This window comes from Dasypus novemcinctus, chromosome X (assembly GCF_030445035.2).
Source record: "Dasypus novemcinctus isolate mDasNov1 chromosome X, mDasNov1.1.hap2, whole genome shotgun sequence".
NCBI lineage: Eukaryota > Metazoa > Chordata > Mammalia > Cingulata > Dasypodidae > Dasypus > Dasypus novemcinctus.
Genome location: NC_080704.1, coordinates 71,709,620 through 71,737,523, shown reverse-complemented (window position 1 = coordinate 71,737,523; position 27,904 = coordinate 71,709,620). Strand labels below are relative to the sequence as shown.

At 40.7% G+C, this 27,904-nt stretch overlaps 1 protein-coding gene across 1 annotated transcript in view; it reads left to right on the top strand.

Annotated features, from left to right (window-relative positions):
* Positions 1–27,890, top strand: part of VSIG4 (V-set and immunoglobulin domain containing 4) — a 50,973-nt gene extending 23,083 nt beyond the window's left edge. Inside the window, exons 5-8 of the mRNA XM_004470384.3 lie at positions 12,654–12,731; positions 24,429–24,533; positions 26,745–26,766; positions 27,105–27,890. Coding sequence (XP_004470441.2) covers positions 12,654–12,731; positions 24,429–24,533; positions 26,745–26,766; positions 27,105–27,213 — 314 coding nt within the window. The 3' untranslated portion in view covers positions 27,214–27,890. The remainder of the gene's footprint in view (positions 1–12,653; positions 12,732–24,428; positions 24,534–26,744; positions 26,767–27,104) is intronic.
* Positions 27,891–27,904: the final 14 nt, after the last annotated feature.

Genomic DNA, 27,904 nt, shown 5'->3' with positions numbered 1-27,904 from the left:
CTACCATTGTTATAACTTCTTTAAAGCAAACTTAAACAAAAATCAGAATTAAGAGAAACTTCAGAATGTTCATATTTACATGCATTTTTGGCTGAACTTTCAAAGATTCCATATATAACAAAATGACAACTTTGAGTCAAAATGAATATTAAAAACATTATTACAAAGTCAATAAAAAATAAAAAAAATTAAAAAAAATAAAAATAAAAAATAAAAAAAAATAAAAAAAAAATAAAAAAAAAAACATTTAAGCTTTGTGACAAACATACTTTATAGAAGCAAGGAAAACAAAGTTAATAGTAACAGTGGTATATTTCTAGGAGCAAAAGCAATCAATTATTTCCTTGATCATAAAACAATAGTCAGTGAGTCAACATTTTAATAAAACTAACCAAGTTATTTATTATTCAAGAATTTATTTTTCAAGTTACATCTTTAGAATACATCCCTCCATGTATTTGGATTAAATTAAGTTTATACATCAGAAACATTTTGCTCAGAATTCTAATCTTAAGTATAAACCATTGCTTATCAAAGCACAGTCCAAATAATATACAATAATGCTACTATTTAGATTTATATGCTTATCTGAAAAACTTATCTTACAAACAGAAGTTTTGCCCTGTTTCTCCAGAATAAATGTCTCTATTTTTAAAACTTTGAATTATAATCAAAAAAGACAGTTTCAAATAATTCATGCTGTACATTTTCCTTCATTGGACTTTGATAAAAAGGGAGCCATCTGGTGTTGGAGTACCATATGCCTTCTCAGTTACAGTCTCTACAGTCCCAGAAGAAGGCACAATAAACATCACTTTATTTGTTTCTCAGCAATAGCTACACAAACAGCAACAATCTCATCGCTTTCAAAGTCATAGTCAGGTATTGACTTAGGTGAGAAATCTGTTACTTCTGCTGATGATTCACTCTTTTGAAGCCTCTGTGTCACTTTCCTTGCTCCTGGAGTGTTCTTGCCCAAGAATGGTCATCTTTCCACATTTCAGGATTCATTGGATAGATGAGAAGGGCTACTTGAAAACTTTAAATTGTTTTATCCATTTTGACCTTTGGCGCTCTGTTGTCATATTTTTCTATTTTCTGTCTTCTTATTCTTTAGTTTACACTTCCTAATAATATTCATTTCTAAACTCTTTTCCAAATCTCACCCTTGATTTTTTTCCTTTCAGGCTGGAGCACCTCCTTTAGTACCTCTTGCAAACCTTGTATTTTGGTCACATATTCTATTAGCTTTTGTTTGTCTGTAAAGACTTTAAACTCACTCTCATTTTGGAAGGACAGTTCTGCCAGATGCAGAATTCTTAGCTGGCAGTTTTTCTCTTTCAGTACCTTAAATATATCATACCACTTTCTTCTCTCCTCCATGGTTTCTGATGAGAGGTCAGCACTTAAACTTACAGAGTTCCCCTTGTATGTGATGCTTTCCTTTTCTCTTGCTACTTTCAAAATCCTCTCTATCTCTGATATGGGTTATTCTGAATAGTAGTTTTCTTGAGGTAGGTCTATTCCAATTTATTATTTGGGGCACCTTGTCTTTCTTGTGTATTGATACTTATGTCTTTCATAAGGGTTAGGAAGTGATCATTATTTTTCAAATATTCTTTCTGCTCCTTTTCCATTCTCTTCTCCTTCTGGGACATCAATAATGCAAATGCTTGTGTGTTTTGCATTGCCATTCAGTTCCTTGAGACTCCATTCCGTTTCTCGATTCTCTTCTCTTTCTTTTCCCCTGTCTTTTCCATTTCAGATGTTCTGTCTTCAAAATCCCTAATTCTATTTTTGAGCAATTCAAATCTGCTATTAGGTGCCTCTAATGCATTTTTTCTTTATTTTCTTTTAAATGTTACATTCAAAAAATATGAGGTCCCCATATACCCCACCCACACCACCCCTCCCACATCAACAAACTCTTCCATCATTGTGGCACGTCCACTGCACCAGGCGAATACATTCTGGAGAACCGCTGCAGCACATAGACAGTGGTCCACATTGCAGTCCACACTCTCCCCCAGTCCAGCCAGTGTGCCACAACAGGACACATAACATCAGCATCTGTCCCTACAGCACCACCTAGGACAACTACAAATCCTGAGAATGCCCCGACACCATATCTCTTCTTCCCTCTCCCGACCATCAACAGCCACTGTGGCCACCCTCTCCACATCACTACTACAATTTCTTCCCTTACTAATCACAATATTTCCCCAGCAGAACACCAGTAAGTCCACTCTAATCCATACTCTATTCCTACATCTTATGGACCTGGGATGACTATGTCCAGTCCCCCTCTACAACAAGAGGAGTTTTCTAATGTATTTTTAATCTCATCCATCTTGTCTATCATTCCCATAAAGTCTATTACTTCTTATTTGTAGGCTTTCAAATGGATCTTTATGCTTTCCCAGTTTCTTCTTCTTTTTTTTTTATTGACTTTGTAATAATATTACATTAAAAATATATATGTGAGGTCCCATTCAACCCCACCCCCCCACCCCCCTTCTCCCCCCCCAACAACACTCGTTCCCATCATCATGACACATCCATTGGATTTGGTAAGTACATCTTTGGGCACCTCTGCACCTCATAGACAATGGTCCACATCATGGCCCATACTCTCCTCCATTCCATCCAGTGGGCCCTGTGAGGATCCACGATGTCCGGTGATCACCCCCGAGGTGCCATCCAGGGCAGCTCCACGTCCCAAATACGCCCCCACCTCTCATCTCTTCCTGCCCTTCCCCATACCCATCGTCCACCATGTCCACTTTTCCCAATCCAATGCCACCTCTTCTATGTGGACATTGGATTGGTTGTGTCCATTGCACCTCTATGTCAAGAGGAGGCTCAGATTCCACATGGATGCTGGCTGCCATCCTCCCATTTTCAGTTGTAATCACTCTAGGCTCCATGGTGTGGTGATTGTCCTTCTTCAACTCCATCTTAGCTGAGTGTGGTAAGTCCAATAAATCAGATTGTAGGTGCTGGAGTCTGTTGAGGCTCAGGACCTGGCTATCACATTATCAGTCCAGAGATTCAAATCCCCTAACTATATCTTAAACCCCAACGTTAACTGCACCTCCAGCAGATTAGTATGAAAGTCTTATGAAGGGAGATCCCATCTGAGTCCAGATTCATCACACATAAACACCATTTCCAGAGAGGGGCCATCTGCCCTGGTAGTAAACCCCATCGGCCATGACCATAACTCTCATGGGTCTCTTTAGCCTTCATAGGAACCAATATCTGGGGGTTGTGTCTGCTTTATCTGTCTCTCTGACTCTGCTCAGTTGTGCATGAGGGCAATCCTTCTGCCAGCCTCCAGACTCTTTTTTAGAAACTCGTAGCCATATAAACTCATTTCTCCTTTCCATTTCCCCCTTACTTTAGGTCAAACAGCATTTTAAAGTCATGTTGTTTTATATAGACATGGATATTCTGCTGATCCTCAATGAACCTTCCATATAAGGTCCTTTTCCAGTTGCATCATAAGTTGGTATTTGATAGTGGTCCCTCGTTGCCAGGGAGGCTCATCCCTGGGTGTCATGTCCCACGCTGGAGGGAAGGCATTGCATTTACATGCTGAGTTTGGCTTCGAGACTGGCCACATTTGAGTAACATGAAGGCTGACAGGAGGAAATTCCCAGGCACAATGCTGCTCTAGGCCTTGTTCTTATTTTAGGTTTATCAGCTTACAAGCATAGTCATTAGCATCAGGGGCTCACTGTTGAACCCTCACTCCCTCCAGGTCCCCGCCACTGTACCTGGGAGACTGTCGCTGCTCCCCTAGGGACCACGACAGAGCACCACTGGCCAGGAACCCAGTACCCCCCCGCTGTGGTTTTTAATTGTTGCCACTATGAGTATATCCAAACATTACCATGCACCCTGGACATATGTTCTGTACAGCTCCCTGTCAGCCATATATCACCTGTCATTGGTATCCCATACCAGTATCCCTCCATTGCCATTATTGAAACACTCTGTGACCCAGAACTCCCCGAAATTTGAAGCCCAATATAATGTCATGGTCCCTTACTAGGGAATGGCATATAGCGATGGGTTTAAAGGATAGATAAAGAACTTGGATAAAGTTAGATAAAGAGCTTAGATAAAGAATGTTGACTTGAAAAAATTCCACATCCTATCTTTTTCTTTCCCCCCCCCCCCTAATTATTCAGCTTTTCTTCACAGGAGTCCTAGACCACAGCAATGTATATATATAATATACAGCACTCCCACACATCCACCAGAAAACCTTTTCCCTTCCACAGTGATACTCTTACGCCCTATTCATATCATATTTACTTAAAGTGATGTACAGAGTCTGAGACATTAGCTTTCTAACAAGGTGACATCTGTGCTTACATTATGGTGCATACTTTAGGATACACAGTTCTTTACATTTTTAGTTATCCTATGTTTTACATTATGGTTTACATTATCAGTCTGTCATCTCCTATATGTTATGGTGTAATATTGCATGTTTTATATCCATCCTTGTGTACTCTCAAGAAACTCCTCTCTTACCCCCCATTTACTTTGGTTCCACACATTTAACGTCCATTTTCCCTTCCACCTTGGTGCCCACAGTGACAGCCAACCTCCGTTTCCTGAGGAGCCACTTCCAGAGATAGATGGTATAGTGTTCAGGGCCTAACTTGCTCAACTGCCCCAATGCCCTGGGAGCCACCCTTTCTCTCGAGGGATACCGTTCCCTCTATTTGATGGCATTAGTCCTCCCCAGGATGTGGGTCCACCCCCACTCTCACTACTTGGGTTTCTACCCCATGGTGTCACCCACTCTGTCAGAATGAGCATTTAGACATTCCCCAGGAGCCCGTCCTGCATCAGACCCTCCCCTCCGAGCATTCTAAACACGTAACCCTCTTTATTATATTTTGATATGATTTTCTCGGCATTTTACTCTCCACCAACACCTGACCCTCTCCTGTGTTCGTATGCTACCCCTCCCTCCCCCCACTTTTGGGCAATGTTACACATCCGTCCCTCCCCAGCCACCCTCAAACCCGCAAAGCCCCAACCAAAGGCATCCCCTTGCCCCCCTTTTATCTCTTCTTTGTGTTCATACTTACCACCATCTCGTCTTAAATTCCACCCCTGCAGACATCGGCTCATATCCTTCCTCCACCCTCCGATTTCCTGTAAGCCTATCGTTCAGTCTCTTGCTATCTAGGGCAGCTTGTTTATTTCATATCATTGAGGTCATGTAGTATTTGTCCTTCAATGTCTAGGTTGCTTCACTCAACATAAGGTTCTCAAGATTCATCCATGTTATCACATGTGTTTGTAGTGTGTTTGTTCTTACAGCCGAGTAGTATTCCATTGTGTGTATATACCACATTTTATTGATCCACTCGTCTGTTGATGGGCATTTGGGTTGATTCCAACTTTTGGCAATAGTGAACAATGCTGCTATGAACATTGGTGTACATATATCGGTTTGTGTCCTTGTTTTCAGTTCTGCTGGGTATATACCCAGCAGTGGTATTGCTGGGTCATATGGCAAATCTATGACTAGTTTTTTGAGAAACCGCCATACTGTCCTCCAGAATGGTTGGATCCTTCTGCATTCCCACCAGCAGTGGATGAGTGTTCCCCTTCCTTCACATCCTCTCCAGCACTTGTATTCTTCTGTTTTTTTCATAGCTGCCAATCTTATGGGTGTAAGATGATATCTCATAGTAGTTTTGATTTGCATTTCCCTGATAGCTAGAGATTTGGAACATTTTTTCATGTGCTTTCTTGCCATTTGTATTTCTTCTTCGGAGAAGTGTCTGTTTAAGTCTTTTTCCCATTTTTTAAATGGGTTGTTTATCTTTTTATTTTCAAGATATAGGAGTTCTTTATATATGCAAGTTATAAGTTTCTTATCAGATATATGATTGCCAAATATTTTCTCCCACTGTGTGGGCTCCCTTTTTACTTTCTTGACAAACTCCTTTGAGGTGCAGAAGGCTTTAATTTTGAGGAAGTCCCATTTATCTATTAGTTCTTTTGCTGCTCGTGCTTTTGGTGAGATATTCATAAATCCATTTCCTATTACAAGGTCCTGTAGATGTTTCCCTACACTGCTTTCTAAGGTTTTTATGGTCTTGGCTCTTATATTTAGGTCTTTGATCCATCTTGAGTTGATCTTTGTATAAGATGTGAGATGGTAATCCTCTTTCATTCTTCTACATATGGCTATCCAGTTCTCCAGACACCATTTGTTGAATAGGCCACTCTCTCCCAGTTGAGAGGGTTTGGTGGCTTTATCGAATATTATGTGGTTGTATATGTGAGGTTCTATATCAGAGCTTTCAATTCGATTCCATTGGTCTATGTGTCTCTCCTTATGCCAATACCATGCTGTTTTCACCACCGTAGCTTTATAGTATGTTTTGAAGTCAGGTAGTGTGATTCCTCCAATTTCGTTTTTCTTTTTCAGTATGTCTTTGGCTATTCGGGGTCTCTTTCCTTTCCAAATAAATTTCATAGTTAGTTTTTCTAGTTCCTTAAAGAAGGCTGCGTTGATTTTTATTGGGATTGCATTGAATGTGTAGATCAGTTTTGGTAGGATAGACATCTTAATAATGTTCAGTCTTCCTATCCATGAACAAGGAATAGTCTTCCATTTATTTAGGTCTTCTTTGATTTCCTTGAACAATCTTGTATAGTTCTCGGTGTATAAGTTCTTTACCTCTTTAGTTAAATTTATTCCTAAGTATTTGATTTTTTTATTTACTATTGTGAATGGTATTTGTTTCTTGATTTCATCCTGATCTTGCTCCTTATTGGTGTACAGAAATGCTACTGATTTTTGCGCATTGATCTTATAACCTGCGACTTTACTAAACTCATTTATGAGTTCTAGAATCTTCGTTGTCGATCTCTCAGGGTTTTCTATGTATAGGATCATGTCATCTGCAAATAATGAAATTTTGACTTCTTCCTTTCCAATTTGAATGCCTTTTATTTCTGGTTCTTGCCTCAGTGCTCGAGCAAGTACTTCTAAGACAATGTTAAATAGGAGTGGAGACAGTGGGCATCCTTGTCTTGTTCCTGAGTTTACAGGGAAGGAGTCTAGGATTTCTCCATTGTAAGCAATATTGGCTTTAGGTTTTTCATATATACTCTTTATCATGTTCAAAAAATTCCCTTGTATTCCAATCTTTTGGAGTGTTTTTATCAAGAAAGGGTGCTGTATATTGTCAAATGCTTTTTCTGCATCAATAGATATAATCATGTGATTTTTTTCCTTCAATCTGTTTATATGGTGTATTACATTGATTGATTTTCTTATGTTAAACCATCCTTGCATACCTGGGATGAATCCCACTTGGTCGTGGTGTATAATACGTTTAATGTGTTGTTGAATACGATTAGCAAGTATTTTGTTAAGTATTTTTGCGTCTAGGTTCATTAGAGAAATTGGTCTGTAGTTTTCCTTTCTTGTGATGTCTTTGTTTGGCTTTGGTACTAGGGTAATGTTGGCATCATAGAAGGAGTTGGGTAATGTTCTTTCTGTTTCGTTGTTTTGGAATAGTTTCAGCAGGATTGGTGTCAGTTCTTTCCGGAATGTTTTGTAGAATTCAACTGTGAAGCCATCTGGCCCTGGGCTCTTCTTAGTTGGGAGATTTTTGATAACTGATTCTATCTCTCTGCTTGTGATTGGTTTGTTAAGATCATCAATTTCTTCTTTTGTCAATATGGGCTGCTTATGTGTTTCTAGGAATTTGTCCATTTCCTCTAGATTGTCATTTTTGTTGGAATATAGTTTTTCAAAATATCCTCTTATGATAGTCTTTATTTCTGTGGGGTCAGTGGTGATATCGCCTTTCTCATTTCTTATTTTGTGTATTTGCATCTTCTCTCTTTTTTTCTTTGTTAGTGTTGCTAAAGGTTTGTCAATTTTGTTAATCTTCTCAAAAAACCAGCTCTTGGTCTTGTTTATCTGTTCAAGTGCTTTCTTATTTTCTATTTCATTTAGTTCTGCTCTTATCTTTGTTATTTCCTTCCTTCTTCTTCCTGTTGGGTTACTTTGTTGTTGTTTTTCTAATTCCTTCAAATGTGCAGTTAGTTCTTCAATTTTTGCTCTTTCTTCTTTTTTGATATATGAATTTATGGCTATAAACTTCTCTCTCAGTACTGCTTTTGCTGCATCCCATAAATTTTGGTATGTTGTGTTATCATTATCATTTGTTTCAAGATAGTCATTGATTTCTTTTGAGATTTCCTCTTTGACCCACTGTTTTTCTAAGAGTGTGCTGTTTAATTTCCAAATTGTGGTGTGAAGTCTGGGCTTCTGTCCCTTGCAAATCTCCAGCTTGACTCCACTGTGGTCAGAGATAATGTTTTGTATGATTTCAATCTTTCTGAATTCGTTCAGCCTTTCTTTGTGCCCTAGCATATGATCTATCTTGGAGAATGATCCATGTGCGCTTGAGAAAAATGTATATCCTGCTGTGTTTGGGTGTTTCGATCTATATATGTCTATTAGATCGAGCTCCTCTAATATACTATTCAGATGTTTTGTTTCTTTGGTGATTCTCTTTTGAGATGTTCTGTCCAGAGTTGATAGTGGTGTATTAAAATCCCCCACTATAATTGTAGATGTATCTATTCTTTCACTTAGTTTTTCCAGTGTTTGCCTGACGTATTTAGAGGCACCCTTGTTAGGGGCATAAATATTTATGATTGTTCGATCTTCTTGACAGATTTTCCCTTTCACTAAAATGTAGTATCCTTCTTTGTCTCTCACAATTGTTTCACATTTAAAGTCTATTTTGTCTGATATTAATATAGCTACTCCTGCCTTTTTTTGGTTATTGTTAGCTTGTATGATAGTTTTCCAGCCATTCACTTTCAATCTCCATGCGTCTCTGGGTCTAAGATGTGTCTCTTGTAGACAGCATATGGATGGGTCATATTTCCTTATCCAATGTCCCAGTCTGAATCTTTTGATAGGTGAGTTTAATCCGTTGACATTCAGTGTTATTACTATCAAGGAATTATTTGTGTTAGCCATATTTTGATTGGATTTGTGTTTGTCATATTTTGTTTGTATATTTTTTTTGTCTTTTTTGTTGTTGTTGTTGGTCTTATACTCTCCTCCAACTTTGCCTTTCCTGTTTTTTCCTTTCTTCCTGCAGCACTCCCTTTAGAATTTCTTGAAGGGGAGGTTTCTTGTTGGTATACTCTTTCAGTTTCTGTTTGTCTGCGAATATTTTGAACTCTCCATCATGTTTGAATGCTAGTTTAGCTGGATAGAGTATTCTTGGTTGGAAATTTTTTTCCTTTAGTACCTTGACTATATCATACCACTGTCTTCTTGCCTCCATGGTTTCAGAAGAGAAATCAGCACTTAATCTAATTGAGCTTCCCTTGTATGTGATGGTTTTCTTTTCTCTTGCTGCTTTTAGGATTTTCTCTTTGTCTTGAGCCTTGGATAATTTGACAAGAATATGTCTTGGGGTGGGCCTGTTGGGGTTTATGACTTGTGGAGTGCGCTGTGCTTCTTGGATATGTACATCTGTCTCTTTCAGTATATTTCGGAAGTTTTCAGCCATTATTTCCTGCAACACTCCTTCTGACCCCTTTCCCTTCTCTTCACCTTCTGGAATGCCTATAATACATATGTTTGAGCATTTTGCATTGTCATTCAGGTCCCTAAATCCTAATTGGATTTTTTCGATCTTCTTATTAACCCCTTCTACTATCTGTTTGATTTCTGATGTACTGTCTTCCACATCACTAATTCTCTGCTCTGTCTATTCTAGTCTGCTGATATTTGCTGCAAGTGTATTTTTGATTTCTTGAACTGTGGTGTTCATTCCCATCATGTCTGTTATGTTTTTGCGTATGTCTGCAATTTCCCCTCCAAGTGATGTCTTCATGTTGTTAACCTCTTTCATTACTGCATCAAATTTGTCAGTGATAAATGTTCTGAGATCTTTCATTGCTTGTGCCAAGTTTTGCTCCCCTTCGTGATTATTGGTTTGTTGATTGGATTCAGCCATGTTTTCCTGATTATTGGTTTGGTTTGTAGATTTTTGTTGCTTTCTGGTCATCTCTTTATTTTGATGAATTTAATCAGTTCCTTAGCTTCTTTGTCTGCTCTTGGAGGTTAATTAGTTGTTATTTTTGCATAGGTGTTATATCTTCTGTCACTTTTTTCTTCTTATTCTAGTTACTTGTTGTTGGTTAAGCTCACTTTAGAGGAAAGTATTAGTGTTGGGGAAAGGCAATTGTGTAAGCAAGGGAAAAATGTAAAGTAGTATTGGTGATGTATGTTAACAAAGCAAGAATATGAGATCTCGGAGGATGGAGGTTAGATTCGTGTAGATTGTATAGAGTTATAGCTGTAGGTAGAGTACCTTTTATGAAGTAGATGACTGAATATGGGAGGAATATGGTATGAACTGCAAAGCTATTGTTTTCATGAGAGAGGGAAAAAGAAAAGAAAGGTAATAGTTTCAAGAGTGGATAACAGACAGAAAACAGAACAAAGGTATTAGAAATTAAGAGTTAGACACTTTGTGGATCAAAGAACGGGAGGTGGGGGGTGGAATATAGGAGAGACAGTAGATGATAGTGGATATCAAGATGCAGGGGAAGGGGGATAGTGTAGGTAGCCTAAATCAGTTCACACAGAAATGAGACAGTGGAGGATGGGAAAACCCCAGGAAATGTGAGGTGTTCCCTGTAGCACCTATTGTATACTTGAATTAAAATAAAATAAGTGGAAGATGAGGGACAAGAGGGAAAGAGAAAACCGAAAAACAAAAAAACTAATTATAATAAAGAAAAAAAGAAAGACAAGAAGAAAGGAAGAAAGAAAAAGAGGATGGGCAAACGGTGGGGAACGGATAGGGGGAAGAGAGATACAGGTATACACGTGTCACAATTGCAACACTATCTAAAACAACAACTTCCCCCCGCTTTGCCCTAAAACCCCCCGTCTGTCTGCCCAAATGGGTCTGCAAGCACCTCCCTTCCCACAAACCCCCAATAGGCCACCCAGGGCCCACGAACTCCCCAGTACTGCAGATGCTCCAAAAAAAAAAAACAAAGAACAGAAACCCCTCTGCAGGCCCGGCTCCGCCCGCCGCTGCCCGCCGCGGAGGCCTGGACCGGCTCTGCCCGGCTCCTTACGCCGCCGCGGCCTGGCCTGGCTCCGCCCGGCTCCGCTCGCTACAGCAGCCCAGCCGGCTCCCGAGTCCACCTCCCGCCGCCGCGGCCATCTTGCCCCCTCTCCGTTTCCTTCTTCTATCCCAGTTTCTTCTTAATATCCTTTACTTCTTTACTTATATTTTCTTTAAAATCTTTGAAGTGATTTAGGAGAATTGTGTGGTTATCACTGATTAATTTTATTAAATCCTGTATCTCTTTAGGATATTTGGTTTGTTCTTTTGGCTGGGCCATCTCTTCCTGTTTCCTAGTATAGCTTGTAATTTTTACTCATATCTAGGCATCTGAATATGTTCATGTATTTACTCTGATGGCTAATTCCTCTCACCTATTTTTTTCCCCATAGCTCTTCTTTAATATTTGGTTCAACTTGTTCCCAGTCTTTAAAAATGCCCAGCTTAAGTTTTCAAAGTCAGGCCAGGGACTCACTAGTGGGTGCAGATTTTCTCCCAGGGTTTGGATACACAGATTACAAGGCTTGTTTGCCCATGCAGTTTCCAGATTGACCAGAAGAAGCCACTAGTCAGCACACCTTTCCATGGAGGTATTTCAGTCTGGGTTTCCCCATGTTCTTGTGTTGAATCTCCAGACTGGAGATTCAAAGTAGGCTCTGCTAGCTGAATTCACTAAAGATAAACACCCTGGCCTTCCCTCCCTTTTCTCTTGAAACAGCTGACATGGAGGAAGATGTTTGTTCCCCTCTTAGTTGGCTGCAGTGAGACAGGAGTTTTACCTCAGCTTAAAATCTTGGGGGTGGGGAAGAGGAGGCTTTCCTGGCTGCCACAGCAGAATGGTAACTCAAATTTGTTTTTTTGGATTCTTAGTCTCTCTGTTCCTTGCCATTCTGAGAGCTGTGTAGCACAGTCATGGTTTGCTGACTCCCAAAGCAGGTCCCGCAGACAGCTTTTGGCTTTTTCTCTATTGTTTTTGTGAGATCATTCAGCTCTGCCTGTCTATCACCATTTCCCCACAATCTTCCACAATGTCATTTGATAGGGAACAAAGAAGTCATTGGAGTCCTCAAGGTGAACATGGCAGTAAAGGAGTAGAAAGGAGGGAGTTAAGGGTAGTAAAAATGTAGAATCATGAATACTCTTTATTATTATGAAAACTTGAAAACTGATGAGGCAAAAGGAGAGAGAATGTTCACATGATTAGGTCAGAAGAGGAAAAGCTGAGACTTCTGTCTTGCCTTTAGTGTGGCTTGCTATGTGACTTTAAGTCTATTTCCTCTCCTTTATAGGCCTTCTCCCTTCTCACTCCCAACAGTAAGAAACTAAGATGCTTCACTTCATAGTGCTAGATATCATTCACATTTCTAGGCACTCTGGAAAGCCCAGCACAGATGCCCAGAAAAAGGCCCCAAACTTTGCAGCCACCCTCTCCCCCTCCCATAACTCCTGGATGGAAGAGAGAACTCTGACCTTAATTCTCTTTTGTCATAGCAACATCCACAATAAACCCATCTTGGAGCTGGACCATTAAAGTGGATGGCTACCTTGGGGAGACAAATGCTGGGCCAGGTAAGGACAATGCCAAATTTCTTCATTTCCTTTTTGTCTCTGAGCTTTGTGAGAGAATCTTCTACAGTAAACACTGTTCTTTGGAACTCAGATCTCTAAAAGATTATCTTCTGTGTACCAAGCAATGGTCAAAGGCCCAGGAGTTAGGTGGGGGTGGACCAAGGTGAAGAAGGAGAGATCCAGATACAGAGATAAGGAAATCAGGGTGGGAGAAAGTGGAAGGGTAGATGTGTTCTTACCTTATCCAACATTTATTCCACTGTTTGTACAAAAAGAGTTTGTGCAAGGTCTTCATAGATGGTTTGAAGATACGGAGCTCAGTCTAGGGGCACAAATAAAAAGAGAATCAAGTGATATTTTGTCTGGAGAAAATTCTTGCTGCCCTTAATGTGAGTCCCAGCAAGTCCAACTCCTTCTGAAGAGGGTCAAAGTCACTGACAAAACTGGTTGTTTTCCTTTGCCAGAGTAATATAGTAATATACTTTTTCCAAATACACTGAACAAGAATAGGGGTAGGTTCTTGACCTCAGCCAACTCTCTGAGAGAGATCAACATTAGGTCATAAAGGATAATGTGAGACCTTTATTAATGGGCTCTTAACTAAAGCTCTCCAAACAGTTTAAAAGTGATTCCTGAGGCCTCTAAAATGTCTAGGGATCCTCAAAGCAGTGTGTCTCAGACATCCAAATCCTAAAAAGAAGCTCTGTCTGTGTTTCATCTGAACCTGGTGGTCAGCAGGTATGCACTAGCATGACTAAATTAATTGCTAAAACAATTAAATACTTTCATACACATTGATAAATTAGCTGCTTACCTCAACTCCCTGTGATCCTCATTTTCATTTGACCTGCTCTGGCCCATCCACCAAGACTCTCCAGATTACCCCATTGTCCCACAACAAAAATGCTAATTCCTCAGACAGTAGGGCCTCTCCAAGTCCCTGCTCCAGGTCTACTGTTGGAATCTCTTTTTATTGGTTGGTGCTAGATATTTTGACAAGTCCCATCCTCTAGTTGTATACCATTAAGGATGAACTTCTAAATGCCCTTGGATCTCTTACCTCCAGATTTGAAGAGCTTCTTGGTTATCTCTGGGTGCAGCCCAAGCTTATCCTGTGTACAAACATTGCACTGCCACTTTTGGCTTGGAAGCACTGGCTTGGAGTTCATAGCTCCATGTCTTTCCCAGGAAAACACTGAGAGAAATGAAGCTAGAAGATGCATCTTGGAGAATTGGTTTGGGGAGATAAGAAGAAAATCTTGGAGGAAGTATATGTTTTAAGATACCAGGGCTGCACTCACTTCCTTTATCAAGTTTCTCACTACTGGATCCCCTCCAAGGGAGACTTTTTCTCCTTTGATCTGTATCAGCTTTTTTTGTCTTTATTTATTTTTTTAATATTAGATTAAAAAAAATATGAGGTCCCTATATACCCCCCACGCCCCTCACCCCACTCCTACCCCCAAAACAAAATCTCTTCCATCATCTGAGACATTCATTGCATTTGGTGACTACATCTCTGAGCACCGCTGCACCTCATTCTCAATAATCCACATCATAGCCCACACTCTCCTACTACATTCAATCCAGTGGGCCATGGGAGGACATACGATGTCCGGAAACTGTATCAGTTATTAACTTGAGTTCCCCACCTCCTACAGGAGCTCTAAGGATCACAACTCTCTACTAAAACAAAAATTGTGTAATCTCAGAACTGTAGAGCCAATTGAGACATCAAATATTAAGGACACTGGGATTTCATTCCCTACTCCTCTCTACCTCTTGTTTTTTATATATAAATGTTTTACTGTTTAATTTTTTGTCTTTATTAATTTTTTAATATTATATTCAAAAAATATGAGGTCCCCATATACCCCCCACCCCCTCACACCACTACTCCCCCTATGGCAACATTCTCCCCCATCATCATTAGACATTCATTGCATTTGGTGAATACCTCTCTGAGCACTGCTGCACCTCATGGTCAATGGTCCACATCATAGCTCACACTCTCCCACGTTCCATCCAGTGGACATGGGAGGACATACACTGTCTGGTAATTGTCCCTGCAGAACCACCCAGGACAATTCCAAGTCCCAAAAACGCCACCATATCTCATGTCTTCCTCCCATTCCACATACCCAGTAGCCACCATGGCCACTTTCTCCACACCAATGCCACATTTTCTTTGATTACTAACCACAATAGTTCATGAATAGAATATCAGTAAGTCCACTCAAATGCATATTCTATTCCTCCATCCTGTGGACCTTGGAGTGGTTGTGTCCATTCCACATCTATGTCAAGAGGGGGCTTAGATTCCACATGGCTGCTGGATGTAATCCTCCTGCTTTCAGGTGTAGGCACTCTTGGCTCCGTGGTGTGGTGGTTGACCTTCTTCAACTCCATGTTAGCTGAGTGTGGTAAGTCCAATAAATGAGAGTGTAGGAGCTGAAGTCTGTTGAGGCTCAGGGCCTGGCTATCACATGGTCAGTCCAGAGATTCAGGTCCCCTGGGTATATATTAAACCCCAGCACCAACTACAAACTGGTAAAGTAACAAGAAAGGCATGTAAAAAGAGATCACATCTGAGTCCAGCTCCATCACACAGAAACACCAACTCCAAAGAAGGGCCAATTGACATGGCACTGAACTCCATCTGCCATGACCATAAAACCTGTGGGTCTCTGTAGCCCTCAGAAGAATTAAGACCTGGGGTTGTATCTACTTTATCTGTCTCTGCAAGTCTGCTGAGGTGTGCATAAGGGCAACCCCTCTGATAAATTCCCGGCTCTTTTTTAGATACTCATAGCAATATAAACTCATTTGTCCTTTCCATTTCCCTCTTGATTTAGGTCAAAAACCATCTTTAACTTTTGTTAATATATGTAGACAGAGATATTCTGCTGGTTCGAGTTGAACCTTTTATTCAAGGTCATTTTCTAGTTACCCCTAGTGATCCCTTGGCACCAGAGAGGCTCATCCCCGAGAGTCAAGTCCCACGCTGGGGGGAAGGCAACGAATTTACATGCTGAGTTTGGCGTCAAGACTGGCCACATTTGACCAACACGGAGGCTTTCAGAAGGTAACTCTTAGGCACACTGCTGCTCTAGGCCTTGTTCTTATTTCAGGTGCACAGGCTCACAAGCATAGTCATTAGCATCAAGGGCTCATTGTTGGACATTCATTCATTTTTGGTCTCTGCCGTTGCACTTGGGGGATTGTTGCTGTTCCTTTAGGGACTGTGATAGAGCTCCCCTCGCTAGGAACTCAGCACTCCCTCAGTTGTTGTTTTTAATTTTCACTATGAAAATATCCAAACATTTTTATGTATCCTGGATATATGCCATGGAGAACTCCCTGCCAACCCTGTGTCCCCTGTCAATAACATCCTACACCAGTATTCCTCCGCTGCCATTGTTGAACCACTCTGTGATCCAAAACTTCCTGAAAAGTGAAGCCCAATATATTGCCAGGTCCCCTTAATAGTAAAATGGAATATAGCGATGAGTTTAAAGGTTAGATATAGAATACATATTAATTTGGAAAAATTCTGCATCCTATCTTTTTCTTTTCTTTTTTCTAATTATTAAGCTTATCCTCACAAGAGGTTTAGAACACAGTAATTCATATATACAATACACAGTACTCCCACATATCCAACATAAAACTTTACCCTTCCACAGCAATAATCTTTTAACATATTCATACCATATTTACTGAAACTGATGTACAGATGTTGAGACAAAAGCTTTCAAACAAGGTAACATTATTGTTTACGTTGTGGTTTATACTTTAAGCTACACAATTTTCTAAATTTTTAGTTATCTTATGTTTTACATTGTGATTTACATTTTAGCCTATAAGCCCCTGTATATTTTTGGTGTAATTTTACATGTCTTATATCCATCCTTGCATACTCTTGTGAAACACTTCTATTGCCGACACAGTTACATTGGTTCCATCTATTCAATACCTATTTCCCCCTTCCCTTAGGGCCCACAGTGACAGTCAATCTTCATTTCTTGAAGAACCATGTTCAGAGATACTTGTAAAAGTGTTGAGGGCTTGACATGCTCAACTGCCCTAATGACCTGGGAGCAACCATTTCTCTTGAGAGATGCAGTTCCCTCTATTTGATGACATGATTCCTCCCCAGGATGTGGGTATACCTTCACTCTCATTATAGGGATCTCTACCCAATGATATAACACACTCTGGCAAAATGAGCATTCACATATTCCCTAGGAGTTTGTCCTCTGTCAGAATATCCCTTTAAGTATCTTAAACAGGTAACTTTCCTTATTATATATATTTTTTGATATTCTAGGATAATTTTTTATTTTTATTTTTATTTTTTAATTCATTTATTAAAAATAGTACATTCAAAAAATATGAAGTCCCCATATACCCCCACCCCCCCCACTCCACCACTCCCCCCAAAGCAACACTCTCCCCCCTCATCATGACACATCCATTGCATTTGGTGAATACATCTCCGGCATTGCTGCACCTCATGGTCAATGGTCCACATCATAGCTCACACTCTCCCACGTTCCATCCAGTGGGCCATGGGAGGATATACAATGTCCGGTAATTGTCACTGCAGCACCACCCAGGACAACTCCAAGTCCCGAAAATGCTCCACATCTCATCTCTTCCTCCCATTCCCCGCACCCAGCAGCCACCATGGCCACTTTTTCCACACCAATGCCACATTTTTTCGATTAATAACCACAATAGTTCATGAGTAGAATATCAGTAAGTCCACTCTAATCCTTACTGTACTCCTCCATCCTGTGGACCTTGGATTGGTGTTTTCCATTCCATAACTATGTCAAGAGGGGGCTTAGATTCCACATTGATGCTGGATGCAATCCTCCTGCTTTCAGTTGTAGGCACTCTTGGCTCCGTGGTGTGTTGGTTGACCTTCTTCAACTCCATGTTAGCTGAGTGTGGTAAATCCAATAAACGAGAGTGTAGGAGCTGAAGTCTGTTGAGGCTCAGGGCCTGGCTATCACATGGTCAGTCCAGAGATTCAGGTCCCCTGGGTATATATTAAACCCCAGCACCAACTACAATTCTGGTAAACTAACAGAAAAGGCTTGTGAAAAGAGATCACATCTGAGTCCAACTCCATCATGCAGAAACACCAACTCCAAAGAAGGACCAATTGACATGGCAGTGAACTCCATCTGTCATGACCATAAAACCTGTGGGTCTCTTTAGACCTCAGAAGAATCAATATCTGGGGTTGTATCTACTTTATCTGTCTCTGAGACTCTGCTCAGGTGTGCATAAGGGCAACAACTCTGAAAACCTCCAGACTCTTTTTAGAGACTCATAGCCATATAAACTCATTTGTCCTTTCCATTTCCCTCTTGATTTATGTCAAAAAGCATTTTTAACTACTGTTATTATATGTAGACACGGATATTCTGCTGGTCTGAGTTGAACCTTTAATTCAAGGTCATTTTCTAGTTACATCATCAGCTGGTACTTGGTAGTGATCCCTTGGCACCAGGGAGGCTCATTCCCGGGAGTCATGTCCCATGCTGGAAGGGAAGGCAGTGCATTTACATGCTGAGTTTGGCTTCAAGATTGCCACATTTAAGTAACACGGATGCTATCAGGAGGGAAGTCTTAGGCACACTGCTGCTCTAGGCATTGTTCTTATTTCGAGTACACAGCCTCACAAGCATAGTCATTAGTATCAGGGGCTCACTGTTGGACCCTTTTACTTCCTGGTCCTTGTCATTGCACCCAGGGGACTGCCACTGCATCCCTAGGGACTGTGACAGAGCACCCCCAGCCAGGAAGCCAAACACCCCCCCCCAGCTGTTGTTTTTAATTGTTTCCACTATGAATATATCTAAATATTTCCATGCACCCCGGACACATGCCCTGTATAACTCCCTGTCAACCATATGTCCCTTGTCAATAACATCCCATACCAGTATTCCTCTGCTGCCATTGTTGTAGCACTCTGTGACCCAAAACTTCCTGAAAAGTGAAGTCCAATATAATGTCAGGTTCCCTTAATAGTAAAATGGAATATAGTGATGAGTTTAAAGGTTAGATATAGAATACATATTAATTTGGAGAAAATCTACATCCTATCTTTTTCTTTTCTTTTTTCTAATTATTAAGCTTGTCTTCACAAGAGTTTTAGAGCACAGTAATTCATATATATAATACACAGTACTCCCACATATCCAACATAAAACTTTTCCCTTCCTCAGCAATAATCTTTTAACATAGTCATACCATATTTACTGCAACTGATGTACAGATATTGAGACAAAAGCTTTCAAACAAGGTAACATTTGTGTTTACATTGTGGTTTATACCTTAGGCTACACAATTTTCTAAATTTTTAGTTATCCTATGCTTTACATTATGATTTACATTATTATTCTATTGGCCCCTATATGTTTTTGGTGTAATATTACATGTTTTATATCCATCCTTGAGTACTCTTGTGAAACACTTCTATTACCCTCACAGTTACATTGGTTTCATCTATTCAATATCTATTTCCCCCTCCCCTCAGGGGCCACAGTGACAGTCAATCTTCATTTCTTGAAGAACAATGTTCAGAGATTCTTGCAAGTGTTGAAGGCTTGACATGCTCAACTGCCCTAATGCCCTGGGAGCCACCATTTCTCTTGAGAGATGCAGGTCCCTCTATTTGATGACATGATTCCTCCCCAGGATGTGGGTATACCTTCTCTCTCATTATATGGGTCTCTACCCAATGATATAACCCACTCTGGCAAAGTGAGCATTCACATATTCCCTAGGAGTGTGTCCTACATCAGATTGTCCCCTTTAAGTATCTTAAACAGGTCACTTTCCTTATTATATTTTGGAAAGGTTTTCTCAGCATTATACTCTCAACAAACACCTGACAATCTCCTATGTTCGTATGTTGCCCCACCCTCCCCCCATCTTCTTGGGCAATATTACCCATCTGACCATCCCTAGCCCCCCTCAAGCCCACAAAGCCCCACCCAAAGGTAACCCTATGCCCCCATTTTATCCCTTCCTTGTACACATACTTACCTCCACCTTATCATAGATTTCACCCATGTAGATGTCACCTTACATCCTTCCTCTACCCCCCGATTTCCTTTAAGCCTATCTTCCAGTCTCTAGCTCTCTGAGGCAACTTGGTTTACTTATTTCATATCATTGAGGTCATGTAGTGTTTGTCCTTCAATGCCTGGGTTGCTTCACTCAAAATAAGGTTATCAAGATTCATCCATGTTATCACATGTGTTTGTAGTGTATTGATTCTTAAAGCCGAGTAGTATTCCATTGTATGAATGTACCACATTTTATTTATCCATTCATCTGATGATGGGCAATGGGGTTGATTCCAACTTTTGGCAATAGTGAACAATGCTGCTATGAACATTGGTGTGCATATATCGGTTTGTGTCCTTGTTTTCAGTTCTGGTGGTTATATACCCAGCAGTGGAATTGCTGAATCATATGGCAAATCTATAGCTAGTTTTTTGAGAAACTGCCACTGTCCTCCAGAATGGTTGGATCCTTCTGCATTTCCACCAGCAGTGGATGAGTGTTCCCATTCCTCCACATCCTCTCCAGAATTTGTAATCTTCTGTTTTTTCATAGCTGCCAATCTTATGGGAGTAAGATGGTATCTCATTGTAGTTTTGATTTGCACTACCCTGATAGCTAGAGATTTGGACTAATTTTTCAGGTGCTTTTTAGCCATTTGTATTTCTTCTTTGGAGAAGTGTCCTTTTTAATCTTTTTTTCTATTTGTTAAATGGGTTGTTTATCTTTTTATTTTCAAGATATAGGAGTTTTTTTAAATGCAAGTTATAAGTCTCCTATCCGATATATTTTTACCAAATATTTTCTCCCATTGTGTAGGCTCTCTTTTCACTTTCTTCACAAACTCCTCTGCGGTGCAGAAGGCTTTAATTTTGAGGAAGTCCCATTTATCTATTTGTTCTTTAGCTGCTCGTGCTTTTAGTGTGAAGTTCATGAAGACATATCCTATTACAAGGTCCTATAGATGCTGCACTACTCTGCTTTCCAAAGTCTTTATGGTCTTGGCTCTTATATTTAGGTCTTTGATCCATCTTGAGTTGATTTTTGTACAAGGTGTGAAATGGTAATCCTCTTCCATTCTTTTACATATGGATATCCAGTTCTCCAGGCACCATTTGTTGAATACACCATTCTCTCTCAGTTGAGAGGGTTTGGTGGCTTTATTGAATATTATATGGCTATATATATGAGGATCTATAACAGAACTCTCAATTCGTTTCCATTGGTCTGTGTGCCTCTCCTTATGCCAATACCATGCTGTTTTCACTACTGGAGCTTTGTAGTATGTTTTGAAGTCATGAATTGTGATTCCTCCAATTTCATTTTTCTTTTTCAATATGTCTTTGGCTATTCAGGGCCTCTTTCCTTTCCAAATAAATATCATAGTTTTTCTACTTCCTTAAAGAATGCTGTGTTCATTTTTATCGTGATTTCATCGAATGTGTAGATCAGTTATTGTAGGATAGACATCTTAATAATATTTAGTCTTCCTATCCATGAACAGGAAATATTCTTCCATTTATTTAGGTCTTCTTTGATTTCCTTGAACAATATTGTGTAGTTCTCTGTGTATAAGTTTTTTACATCTTTAGTTAAATTTATTCCTAGGTATTTGATTTTTTTATTGACTATTGTAAATGGTATTTGTTTCTTGATTTCCTCCTGAGCTTCCTCATTATTGGTATACAGAAATGCTATTGAATTTTGCACATTGATCTTATAACCTGCAACTTTACTAAACTCATTTATGAGTTCAGGCAGCTTTGTGGTAGACCTCTCAGGGTTTTCTATGTATAGGATCATGTCATCTGCAAATAATGAAATTCTGACTTCTTCCTTTCCAATTTGAATGCCTTTTGTATATGTTATTTGCCTCAGTTCCCGAGCAAGTACTTCTAAGACAATGTTAAATATAAGGGGAGAGAGCAGGCATCTTCGTCTTGTTCCTGATCTTAGAGGGAAGAATTTTAGGATTTCACCATTGTAAACGATGTTACCTGTGGGTTTTTCATATATACTCTTTATTATGTTCAATAAATTTCCTTGTATTCCAATATTTTGGAGTGTTTTTATCAAAAAAAGGGTGTTGTATTTTGTCAAATGCTTTTTCTGCATCTATAGATATAATCATGTGATTTTTTTTCTTCATTCCGTTTAAATGGTGTATTACATTGATTGATTTTCTTATGGTGAACCATCCTTGCATACCTGGAATGAATCTGACCTGGTCATGGTGTATAATTCATTTAATGTGTTGTTGAATATAGTTAGCAAGTATGTTGTTGAGGATTTTTATGTCTAGGTTCATTAGAGAAATTCGTCTGTAATTTTCCTTTCTTGGGGTGTCTTTATTAGGCTTTGGTACTAGGGTAATTTTGGCATCATAGAATGAGCTCGGTAATGTTCCTTCTGTTTCAATTTTTGGAAGATTTTCAGCAGGATTGGTTTTAGTTATTTCCGGAATGTTTTGTAGAATTCACCCGTGAAGGCTTCTGGCCCTGGCCTCTTCTTACTTGGGAGGTTTTTTTTGTTTTGTATCATTTTTTTTTTAACTTTTTAACACTTTTATTTTTATTTTTTTATTCTTTTTTTTTTTTAAATTACATTCAAAAAATATGAGGTCCCATTCAACCCGCTCAGGGCTTGGGAACTCCCCAGTGCAGCAAAGCCTCCAGGAATTGCCACTGCTGGGCCACCAGCCCCAGGGGGAAGCGTCCCGCATGCAGCCCCAACCTCCGTGAAATAGACCCAAAACAGCCTGCTGGGGTGCCACTGTACTACAAACAATTCATGGACCACCACAGCTGGGCTATCAGCCCTAGGGGGAAGGGTTCTAGCCAGAAGCTCTGACCTCCATTTCAGAAACCCAAAATTCCACATCTCGCAAGAATCTCCTCCATCACTGTCTCACCAAATCAACTACCAGATACCTCCCACCCTGCAAGCCCCCTGAAAGAGCCTGCTGGGGGTGCCACTGTACTACAAGCAGTTCAGAGACTGCCGCAGATGTGCCACCAGCCCTAGGGGGAGGGGCTCTAGCTGGAAGCTCTGATCTCCATGTCAGAAACCCGAAATTCCACATCTCACAAGCATCTCCTCCATCGCTGTCTCACCAAATCGACTTCCAGACACCTCCCACCCTGCAAGCCCCCAAATAGCCCGCTCAGGGCTTGGCAACTCCCCGGTGCAGTAAAGCCTCCAGGAATTGCCACCACTGGGCCGCCAGCCCCAGGGGAAAGCGTCCCACATGCAGCCCCAATCTCCGTGAAATAGACCCAAAATTCTACCTCTTACAAGAATCTTCTCTATCACCGTCCCACTAAATCGACGTGCAGACACCTCCTGCCCTGCAAACACCCGAAATAGCCCGGTCCAGCAGGATTCCAACCCTAAAACTCAGCTGCTTCTTTGCAGGAGAGATTATAAGGTGCACTCACTCAGACGCCATCTTGCCCCACCTCTGGTCCCTCTCTACCTCTTGACCCAGCCCTCTAGATTTAGAATATTACATTTAAAAGTGCCTTAGAGTTCCCCCAAACTTTTTCATTGAATGATGGAGAAACAGAGACCTAGTAGTAGTTAAGGATTTGATTGCTGCACCAAATTACCACAAAATTCAATACAAAAGAATACAAATTTATTATCTTAACATTCCTGGATGTCAGAAATCCAATACAGATATTGCTAGGCTAAACTCATAGCATTGTCAGAGCTGCATTCCTTTTGGAGGCTCTGGTGAAAAATCTATTTCCCCACCCTTTCCAGCTTCTACAGGCTGCCTATATACCTTGGCTCATGGACCTTTTCTCCATCTTCAAAGTCAACAACATAAAATCTTCAAATGTCTAACTCTGACTTTTTCTGTTGCCTCCTTCTACTTTAAAGACCTTTGGGACTAGATTGTGCCCACCTGAATAATTCAGGATAATATCCCTCTCAACGTTAACCAATTAGCAACATTAATTTTATTTGCATATTAATTCTTCCTTTCCTTGCATACTAACATACTCATTCTGGGGATTAGGATGTAGACATCTTTGGAGGACCATTATTCTGCCTATCATAGTCACACAGCAAATAAATAAAAGGCCCAGGCCTGGAAGTCCAGTCCAGTAGGTTCCTTCAGCTGGTAGACATGGCTGTTTGGGTAAGCACTAAGCAGCCCAGGATTACCAGGGAAAATACTTGATAAGTAAGAAAGAATCTGGGGATTTGGCCAGAGGTTGTGCAGGAAAGAATCTTTGCAACTAGAAGTAACTGGTCAAAATTCAATAAGAAAACATTTTGGTAAGTCTGGGAGGTCAGGGTGCTACTTTCTCCCCTCTAAAAGGAAGGTAAAGATCCCCTGTCTTGGCCCCATTGAGAGAACAAAGGACTAGCTCAAATGCCTAGCAGTAGCCAGTGGTTCTGGAAGAATTGGTTAGGCATGGCCTCTTTACCTATCTCAAGTCTTTCTTCTGGACCTGGGGTTTTGTCTCTCTGGTGGCTGAGTTTAGGAGAAGATGAAAGATGGAGAAGAAAGAGGCCTGGTTTGGGCTGGCCTGTTTCTTGAGGCTCTGTTTCTGACCTCATTTTCAACCACATACCACCTGGTCTTATTTTGCCTTTTAGGAAATGGCCTGCCTATTTTTGCCATCATCCTCATCATCTCCCTGTGCTGTATGGTGGTTTTCACCATGGCTTATATCATGCTCTGCCGGAAGATGCCCCAACAGGGTGAGTAATGAATAAAACTGGATGGCTCTTGTTCACTCATTCTAACTGCATATTTGAGTATATTCTCTGTATCAGAAACTGGATTAGGTACTTGAAGTTTTCCCAGCCTAGTTTGGGAGTGAAAATGGGGATGCATGGAATCAGAAATGCAAGCTAACAATGACAATACAACTAATGGAAGCTAATTTACAAGTCCTTGGTACCCAACCTAGTATGGCCATCCTTATAATGGATTGTCTTATAAGGATGCAAGAGAAGGAGAAGACACAATCCCTGCCCTCAAATTGATAAATTATTTAGGGGATTCAAGATAGAAGCATGGACTTTATTGGTAACAATGCATAGAAATGAAAACTGAAGTCTATGGACTCAAGGCCTAGAGAAGAAAATTAATGCTAAGGGTTACAGAGGGAAGGAGAGTCAGTTAAGGTTTGAGTTAAAAATAAAAAGGCTTTTGGAAGGAGGTGGGACTTAAAACAGACCTTAAAAGATAAGAGCATTTTGGAAGAGGACAATGTTCCAGGAGGAGGAACTTCATGAGTAAAGATGTAAAGACCTAAAAGATGTCTGTGAGTGGAGTTATAAAGAAAATTCAGGCAGTTGAGAAATGGGGAAATACAGGAGAAAAGGAAAGTTCATTCTTGCTCATAGAAAGCCATGAATGCCAAACTAAGGAATTTGAAATTTCTTCTCTAGTCCTTACAAAGGCACTGAAATCACAGAAAAACCTTTGAACAGGGGAGTAAGAAGATGAAGGCACAGTTGTCAGCCATTTAACAACTGAGATCTCAAAGGAGAAAAAATGGAATTAGGTTCTTTAGGTTCTTTATTTTTTAAAGAAAAATCCAGCCACAACTCAATGCCCCCTTGCATTAGCAATTTAGCCTAGTATTACTTCATCTCTTTCCCTGTGGCACCCCTTACTCCCACATAATCTGGTTTTCACCTTGGGTATCTCCAACCAAAGACGAGAGGAAAGCCTTGAATATCTTTTTCCCCAGGTTCTCAAGTCTAAACTCTTGGATTGGCCATTTAGCATGGTTGAGTCCATTGTGGCTATTCTTAGGGCTGGAGATACCTCAAGTGGCAACAAATATCTGGGGATACCAACAGGAAAGCTTTGAGTATAGGGGTAATGAAGCTGTGTATAACAAAAATCAGTAATCATATCAGATCATTTCACTTTCAAAAACCTTCAATGGATCCTCATGTCCCAGGGGATAAAAGTTAAAATGTAGCATTCCATTCAAGGCACTGTGAAGGGACTCTAGCTTATCTTCTCAAACTCACCATTACTTTATTCATATTCTCATCTCCAGTCAATTGAGTCAAACAGACTTTACATCTCACCTCTATGTTTTCTCTTTTCCAGAATTCCTGTTGCTTTCTAACACTGTGTGAAGGGTACATCTTCAAGGCATAAATTCAATTTAACATATATTTACTGAGCACTTACTGTGTGGCAGACGCTAGGCATATAAAGATGAAAAAGACATGGCCTCTGCAGAATAAGAGCCTCCAGGCTAGTTGGGGTGGTAAGACAGAAACAAAAGGCTCTACCACGCAGCAGAAAGCCCAAGGCATTCCATATTTATTTATTCTGACTTAGTGCATGCATTCCCAGTTACATCCTTCAAATACTGTAAGCCTCTAATCTCTGCGCCAGGCTAAGCCTTCGGACCTGATAGAATGTCAAGTATTTCTCCTTAATACACACTAAGGGGTAATGGTGACCTCTCCCATGTCTTTTCCTGGATGCAGGGTAGAGGTGAGTGTATTTGGGAATGGCTTGGGCCATTAGCACCAACATTGGACTAACCCAGCTCTTCTGCTTGGGTTCTGTCACGTTCCATACCTACGAAGTTCCCTGAATGACAAGTTCCCAAAAATAGCTCCCTAGGGATCTTTGGTGAGATTCCTGGGTGGGGAGTGGTTCCATTTCCTGTGATTACACTCCCAAATACCCAACATGCCACCTCTCCAGCCCAGTGTCCTGAGTCAGAGTGTGCCAAAGATGATAGTGATCAAGAGCGCTTCCCTGGAGAAAACTGCATCCCTGTGTTTCAATCGCCCTACAATACCTCCCAGCTTTTGGAAAATTGAGACATCTTAAGTCCCCTCTTGCCAACTTCCTTTCCTACACAATGGTTCATACTTAGCCCTGTCCACTCCCCATGGAGACTTCTGACCTGATTTCTCCTTCTTTTCTAGAGCGTGTCTATGAAGTGGCCAGGTAAGATGCCTTTCTTATTCCATATTCTGATTCTTTTTTTAACTTCAATTCTGTTGATGACAAGTAGGAAACATGGAGGAAGGGGGTGTGGAGAAGAACCAATCCTGGGTCACAGTCTTTCAGGGTGAGGGAATAGCTTTCTTCCCTCTCTGAGACACCTCCTGAAGTTCTGTCTTGGCTCAGTGAACAACATGATAACTCAGCCCACAAGTCCCCAAGCAGCCAAAATTCCGACATGGCAAGAGAGGGTCAGCTGACAAGTATTGTGGCAGATAGGAAGGAAACCAGGGCCCTGGCCACAAGCCCTTTCTCATGGGAGATTGATTTTTGGACCACAGGGCACATACCGGGGAGGTCAGCAACTGTGGAGAAACCATGAGAGTGGCCATCTTCAGAAGTGGCTGCTCCAGTGAAGAGACAGCTGCCCAGGCTCTGAGCAACGACTAATTCAACGAGCCTTTCCTGGGCTAGGAGTACCAGATCATCACTCAGATCAATGGTGACTATGCCCGACTTCTGCACACAATGTCCCCAGATTATGAACTTCTGGCCACTGAGGGGAAAATGCCTGCTAAAAATGCTCCACTAGGCCAGGATCTACTGACATAATTGCCTGTCAAGTCCCTGTCTTCTACATTATACCCTTCCCCTTTACCTCCTTTCCTGGCTAGCCCAAAGCCTCTACCCTGCCAATATGAAGACCCTTATAAGTGACTGGCTTTGCCCAAGAAGTTTCCATATACACCTCCAGCAAGCTAGCTGCTGGATCTGGCCTTGGGTTCTTCAAATACCCCTTGCCTGGAGGCTCCATGGCTTGTTATTCTCCTCCTTCCCATGGCTTTTCTCAAGGTAGCAGAGGGTAATTCCTGTATCACTAGGACATAGTCATCATGCTCCAGCCAACACTCAACTTTGGCATATTGACACCCAAAGACCGGAGGGAGGCTCAGCTCTGCTAAATCAGTGGATCCACTGTATCCAGGAACACTTCCCTTTCTCCAGGGTCAAACACCTATTAATTGAAATTGTCAGGTCACAGGCCAGAAGTCATTTCTGCTCTTGTACTGTGGATCTAGTGCCCTGGTATTCTTTTGGTGCCAATAAATATCTAATCATGATAGCAACTTCAGTTGTGTTG